Source organism: Cyprinodon variegatus, unplaced genomic scaffold (genome assembly GCF_000732505.1).
Source record: "Cyprinodon variegatus isolate N-32 unplaced genomic scaffold, C_variegatus-1.0 Scaffold440, whole genome shotgun sequence".
Lineage (NCBI taxonomy): Eukaryota > Metazoa > Chordata > Actinopteri > Cyprinodontiformes > Cyprinodontidae > Cyprinodon > Cyprinodon variegatus.
In genome coordinates, this window is record NW_015150893.1 from 600081 (window position 1) to 607415 (window position 7335).

Sequence of the window (7335 nt, forward strand, 5' to 3'; positions counted from 1 at the left end):
ATGATGATAAATAACATAGTTATGTATAATATATTACATTTCTGACTGTATATCCCTGTAATTATTACACACTGTAGCTTTAACAGAAGAAAACCTTCAGTAGAACCAGGCTCAGTGTGAGCGGCCCTCTGCTGAGACTGACTGGGGTTCAAGGAGACAGAAGCAGACAAACAGAAAGAAGCAGAGAAATGAGAGATAATAGGATGCGTTATTTTTAGATGAAGAAGAAGAGGAAAGCCCTCAGAGATAAATTTTTGTCAAAGAATAGCAAAACTGCACTATCCTCATCAAATTCAGTCAGCAACCAGGAAAGAACAGCAGCATCAAACATCATTAAGATAATTCCAGGGCCAGCATAGTACTCGTGTCCAGGACATTTCATCCACCTTTCTCCTGTTCCTCTCTCCAACCAACAAGAAAAAATCCTCCTGGAAAATACAAATTTGGAGAGTTTCCGAGAGATCAACCTGACCCGGATGCAAGGGAAGCAAATCAAGAGAAGGATGTTCCTTAGGCAGTAGGGAAAGGCTTTGAGAGAAAGGAGCCTCTGCAGCCATTGTGGAAACTGTTCATGAAGCCGAATATTGTCCCGATCCACCTGAGGCTGCAGCTGGGTCAGTAAAAACAACAAAAGGTGTTTGCTGCTCATGTGAGACACACTGTCCTACATGAACTAAACAGAGTTGATGCTGAAAACTTCTTTAAATCTAGTTTTGTTGTTTTGTTGTGTTCTGAGAAAGTGTATTTTTCTGATTCACTTCCTAAAAAATATAAAAAAATAAACTGTTAACAAAAAAGTTAGTTTTCCTTTTAATATTAATATTTCACATTTAAATAATAGCAATAATAAACCTGTATTATTTAAAAGAAAAGTGTTTGATGGTTTGTTTGTAATTAAAGAAAAGTGTAATACTGTTGGCTGGTGATCATTTTCTGTATTGTGTAACAAAAACATGTTATAAAAAAGTATTAAATTGAGTTACATTTATAAATAATCGGTTGTTTCATCATCCAAAACAGCGTTTGTGTTTAAAATTCGAATAATTTTCTTTATATCTGTCCTTTAGTAGGGAGTGTCATTTTTGACCTGTAGGACAAGAGCAATTAACAGAATGTTAAGATTAAACAAGGGTTAAGTTCAGAATAGAATTTAAAATCCTCCTTCTCACATATAAAGCCTTAAATGGCCAAGCTCCATCTGATATCAGAGATCTGATTGTTCCTTATGTTCCTAACAGAGCACTTCGCTCTCAATCTGCAGGTTTACTAGTGGTTCCTAGAATTTCTAAAAGTAGAATGGGAGGCAGATCTTTTAGTTCTCAGGCTCCTCTCCTGTGGAACCAACTACCAGTTTTAGTCCGTGAGGCAGACACCCTGTCTACTTTTAAGGCTAGGCTTAAAACTTTCCTTTTTGATAAAGCTTCTAGTTAGAGTGGCTCAGGTTATCCTGATCTATCTCTATAGTTCTGCTGCTATAGGCTTAGACTGCTGGAGGACATAGGGACCCCTTTCCTCACTATCATACATTTACTTTACAGTATAGTACTTTATAATTTTTAATTTCCTGCTTTTGATTCAGATTTTTATAGATTTTATATTTCAATCTATAAATACTCGCCATGTTCAAATCCTGCATGTAGCCAATTGACACACTGCAGGACAACAGAGGATATTTCCATCCTATTCTTATTACCGTATATGTGTGCATCTTGTAAGCTTTCACCTCACTCTACTCAGCTGCACATTTATATCATACATGCATGCTCTGTTGAGGTTGAGTCCATCTATCTTAGTACCACTGAAGCTATCACCTTATTGTTTTCCAATAATTAGTAAAACATAGTTTTTAAAGAAAAATAATTAAATAGATGCAAAGGACCTATCAGTAACCATGTCTGTTCCAGCGCATCATCATTAGAATTTCTTTTTGGTATTATTTCTTCAGTACAGGGGCCATAACAGGGGCCACGACATGATCTACAGGGGCACCGGCCCCCGTTGGCCCCCATCTCTCTGAAATTAATGAGCTTCGAATTAATGAGTTCCATATCCTTAACTGCAAGTTTCGTTTCCAAAAAGCCTCCATTTAAATCATTTTTAACTGAACTGATATAACATGCAGAAAACATGCAGACTGCTCAAGTCTGGAACATTACAATTCTATAAATCTGAGTTAAATTATTACCTTATCTATGTTATTGGACTTTGTGTGTTATATTCCTCTGTTATATGTACATTGTTTTTATTTCCCATTGCCCCTGGAATTATTTCCGATCTTCTTCCATTTTTTTTGTTTGTTTTGCTTTTCTTCACATTATATAGTTTCCTATTTAGACTTCCGAGTAGAAATGAAAAGCAGCAGTAATCCTTGTGTCCAGGTCTAACGATGCTCCTTCCTCTATAACGTAAGCATCATAAAACCATCATTTGTTCTGTAAGTTCTTATTTTCTTAACTCTTCTGATCAGTTTACTCCCAGTGTAGCAGCAGCAGATACGGACCAGAACTGCAGCCGCACATGTTTCCTTCCGGAAACATTTCTATGGTGCACTAGCATCCTCCGGTGTTCGGCTTCCTGAGAACCTCTACTTCAAAGCGACCAGACCGAATCTACCTGGTATGTAAAATTAGTGCGAGACCAGGAGCCTGAGTTAATTCCCGCTTTTGCTAGAGGCGCCCGTGGATTATTTAAAGTCGCTCAATAAGAGATTTGATTGTAGGAAAGAAGAGCAGCAGCTCAGCCAGTCCGTCTGTTTTTCTGTTGTGGCGGTGATAACTGATGCTGACCTGATTCTGCTGCTTGTTTCAGTGAGGATGAGGAGGATGATGAGGATGATGAGGCAGATTGCTGCAGAGGAGGAGGTTTAAAAAAAGGACCTCAGACACAACAAACTCTGTTTTCTATTAATAAGGTTTTATTAGCAGTGTTACTTCCACTAATTCAGCTTATTGAAAAATAAAAACCCACTTGATTCTTGATTCCAGTGGAAGTATAAGTTCTACTCTTTAGAAACACTTTTGTAGAAGTTAGAGGATCAGCATAAGTACCAGTTTTACAACTAAAAGTAAAAATAATGCAGGAAAAAGTAACGATAAAAGCTTTAAACCTCATACTGGTCACTGCTCTACCCTATTAAAAGGACATTTTTCTATAATTCTGAATGATAACTTCCTTAGACTTAATTTTCTTAGTTTTATAACTAATGGTAACAGTGTCACATTTAACTTTGCATCACCTTGAAAAACTATTTATTTTTCGTATTTGGTGTTGAGCAACAAGTTGGGGCAGCACCGAGTCCAACCACAAAGAAATTAATTGCCTGGATGAAACTAATTATTTTGATGGATTTTATTTATAATGAAAATGATCTTAAATAAAACCAAACTAATTAGTCTATTTTTAAAATGTAAGGAGTAGAAGTAAAAAGTAGTCTAGAAAATAATTACTCCAGTACAATAATAGTAATACATACCAAAAATGTTTTACTTAAGTAAGTTAACAAAGTATTTGTACTTTGAATAAAAGGGATTACATTTGTAATGTTAGAATTAACTGAATTAACTCATACAATTATTTGAAAACTGGGGCTGAAATCGAGAGAAAAACAACAGAACCGCTGGAAATCGGGAGAAATGTCCAACATGTCTGAAGTATTTTCAGCAAAATCTAAGTTAGACAGAATATAGTGATGCATATAAACAGATGCGGCCCGTCAGGTGTATCGTATCTGGAGACAAAGGGAAAAGTCTTGCATCAGCAGCAGAATTATGACGAGTTAAGACTTCTGACAGGGCTGTTAGACAAAGAGTACTTCACATTATACTCCACACTGTAAGGAATAGTGCTCACAGAAGGACCTCATTGGATGATTGTAGAGACGAAATGTAAGGAGTAGAAGTAAAAACTTGTAGAAAGTAATTACTCCAGGAAAGTATAGATAGCAAAAATGTTTTACTTAGAAAGGTAACAAAGTATTTGTACTTTGTTACTTGAAAACTCTGGTAGATGGTAAATTATTATTTTATTGATCAGTAAATCACAAAAACACTGAAATATTAACTTCACAAATACAATAAAAACATCTGATGAAAGCTGCCCATGAAATTTAATTAGTGTGTAACTGGTGTTTCTAACTAATAGATTTAGAGAACTGCTGTCAGATTATTGCTCCTTAAAAGGATAAAGGTGATCTTTGGTTAATAGATCTCAGATAATAGAAAAAAGCTGCCAGCTGATTTATCAGCTAAATAACCTTTGGTTGTCTTCCTCTACAGCCCCCACCCCCACCTGCTGCTGCTTCCAATCTGGATCTCCCTCTCCCTCCCACGCCTGCCACTGAGCTTTACACATAAAACGTTTTATCGACATTGGAGCCTGCTGGCTGTCTGATCAGCTCTCTAACCTGCACAGCCTCCATGTTCCAGTGTCCTAACGTCTGTTTTATTAAGAGCTTTTTTTTTTAAACTACAGAGTGAATCATTTTATCTTTGCAGGGTCTTCTAGGCTGGTCTTAGACCAGTTTGCATCGGGCAGTTCTATCAAAATCATTTGGAGTTGATTTGTTTGACTGGCGGCAACAATGGATGAGGAGCCGGAGCGAGCAAAGCGCTGGGAGGGAGGCTATGAAAGGACATGGTAAGACACGTAGACCACAGCGGTTCTCAGCCTGGAGAACATGCTCGTATTTAACGCAATATGGGAAATATTTCTGGATCTGTTTAGGGAGGTCCTGAAGGAGGATGAATCCGGCTCCCTTAAAGCGACGGTGGAGGAGATCCTGTACCAGTCCAAGAGGAAGAGGTGATTAAGAACAGATTGAACCAGATTGTCAGAAAAGTGTAAATCCCACATCAATGAGGGTTACATTTCCTCACTTATCCCTACGTTTTGATGTATAATTTGTCTAGAAACAGTGAAAAATGAGCGAGTGAGAAGAAAATGTTTGGCATGAGAAAAACGGTCATTGACTTCCATTATAAATCAGAAAAAATGGCAAAACTGTAAAAGTTAGCAAAAAGCTGAGTTAAACAGTAATAGCAGAAGGTTGCGGAAAGGTTTTAAAAATTGAAAGGTTTCAGAAAGGATCTGTTTTTCCCTCCAATTAGAAAAAGAAACATTTTATAAGATTTGGTCCAAATGGACTGAGTACGTGAAACCACTTAGATCCAACTTCATTTGATTGTTCTTCTGCAATATGTCTCGCCCTCTTATATCTTTGTGGTTTTTATTACTCGAGGTGGTGCAATCCCCATTACTGTTTAATTTTTTCCATTTTTTGTTCTCTTTACAATTAAGTTAGAGATATTCTGTTAAAAATACCAGAAAGGCAACATAAAATCACTTGGAATTTCTGCTTATATCTTCAGTTCTAATCTTAAATGGATGAAGCTGTGATTACTGATGTGATGGAAATCTGTCTTTCTAAAAAATAAAAAATAAAAAAAATGTAAAGGTTTCTAGCTTAAAACTATGCGAAAGTATTTAGGGGACAAAATAGCTGAAGTTTTAGCAGAATTTTGGCAGAATCCCATTCGCTGCAGTCATGGTGGAGGGAGCTCTTTTGATTTCCCAGTCTTTCGTTGACTTACGTCATCACGGCTCTCTTTATCCCACAGGGTGACCCAAAGCCATGCGCAAGTGAGGCTGGGGATGGTGAGTGATGTCTGCTTCTCCACCGCATGTCTCACTCCTTCCTGTGAAGCTAAACATGGCTGACCTGTCAGCTCTGTGATGGTTCCTGCAGCTGCTGTAGACCTTTCTAAGCTCGTATTGTCATCACATCAAACCTTACTGTGGGGTCCTCATTACCAGCTTCACATCCTGGAGGAATTCAGCCAATTAAATTGCTTTAATGAAGAAGACCGGAGCTGAGGACCTGAGTGAAGTTGGCCCCCCCACCTCCTTCAGATCAGACAAAATTAGTGTCAAACATTTGTGCAGCAAAAAGTTTAATTTCTGCCGCTATTGTTTTAAAGATATAAAGAAATGTGTCTAGAGGTCATCGAAAGGTCAACCAGCCCCCCCACCTTCTTCATATCAGACGAAATGGGTGTCAATTAACTCGGCTCCGCTTATCCTGAATTAACAGGATAACACCTGTGTAACATTTTAAGGGACACTTCCCGTATTTTATTAGAAACAAAATTTTTTCTTGGCAGTAACCATGTTTGTTCCCAATTGATATCTGAAAATAGATTGTTCCGAGAAAAAAAAGGTTGAGGCAGGTTTGCTAACAGTATTCCTCTGGATTATTTCTCTTATATGTTTCTTTCCAGTTTTAATACTAAGGAATGGATCTGAATTCCTAATAAATAATTCTGGAAATCTGGGATGCTGGACGTGGGCGTTACCTGATTTCAAATTTCAAACCTGCAGGAATAGCATCAAAAATAACGGCAAATTCTTTAGGGGTCTACGGGGGAACTTATATTCGCCAAAAAATTCACCATAATTAAACAGTTGACCTTCTCCATTGAACTACTGTTTTACAAATTGGATATTTCTTTCCACCAAGTTCTGAAGAAATAGGGATTTATGCCTGAAGCAAATATTATATTATGTTATTCCAAATATAACAGTTATGAGTCCCAGGATCAGCCTAACAACCACCTGCAGCTGTAGAAACATGTTATCAGATCCAGAGGAGATGATGTTTGTTTCGTGCTCTAGATGCGCCACCTCTATATAGTGATCGACTGTTCACGCAGTATGGAGGACCAGGACCTGAAGCCCAACCGTCTCACGTCTACACTGAAGGTGAGGCAGAGCGCACTCAGCACGGTTAGTGGACTCAGTGACCGTCTCTAATCAGGATCTCCTCCCTCGTCTTTAGCTGATGGAGGGATTCGTCGACGAGTATTTTGACCAGAACCCCATCAGTCAGGTATGAGCTCCAGCTTAGAGAGCAGAGAACCTGTCAGAGAAGATGTTAGGACTGGATGGTGTGAATGCTGAGCGTCTGGATCTTCTGACATAAACTTTCCTCTCTTGGAGGCTTTAGTTTTAATTAGGGATGCAACTAATCTATTATTCTTCCAGTTATTTTTTCAATGTGTGGATTAATAATCAGATAGCAAAAGGTTCCTTAAAGAAGACTTTTTACGAAATTAAATGGTGAGACAGTGGCAGCTGGTGAAAAATATTTTTGGTGGGGCTGATATAGCCTAGTGTATGTCTCCAACTAATCCGGAATAAGAATTCAAATAAAAAATTGGAAATGAAATACAATTTAACAGTAATGATTTAATTTACTATATAATAACAGTAACAGTGATGATTTTGGTCACTGTGACGGGGTTCTTTGGCCTCCAAGAATCCAGGTTGAGTCCGTTTACC

The 7335-nt window shown here is 37.9% G+C and overlaps 1 protein-coding gene across 1 annotated transcript in view; it reads left to right on the forward strand.

Annotated features, from left to right (window-relative positions):
* Positions 1–2533: 2533 nt before the first annotated feature.
* The window catches only part of LOC107093675 (general transcription factor IIH subunit 2-like), a 12673-nt gene continuing 7871 nt past the window's right edge, over positions 2534–7335 (forward strand). The window contains exons 1-6 of the mRNA XM_015388876.1: positions 2534–2616; positions 4494–4635; positions 4723–4800; positions 5616–5652; positions 6670–6756; positions 6833–6883. Coding sequence (XP_015244362.1) covers positions 4580–4635; positions 4723–4800; positions 5616–5652; positions 6670–6756; positions 6833–6883 — 309 coding nt within the window. The 5' untranslated portion in view covers positions 2534–2616; positions 4494–4579. The remainder of the gene's footprint in view (positions 2617–4493; positions 4636–4722; positions 4801–5615; positions 5653–6669; positions 6757–6832; positions 6884–7335) is intronic.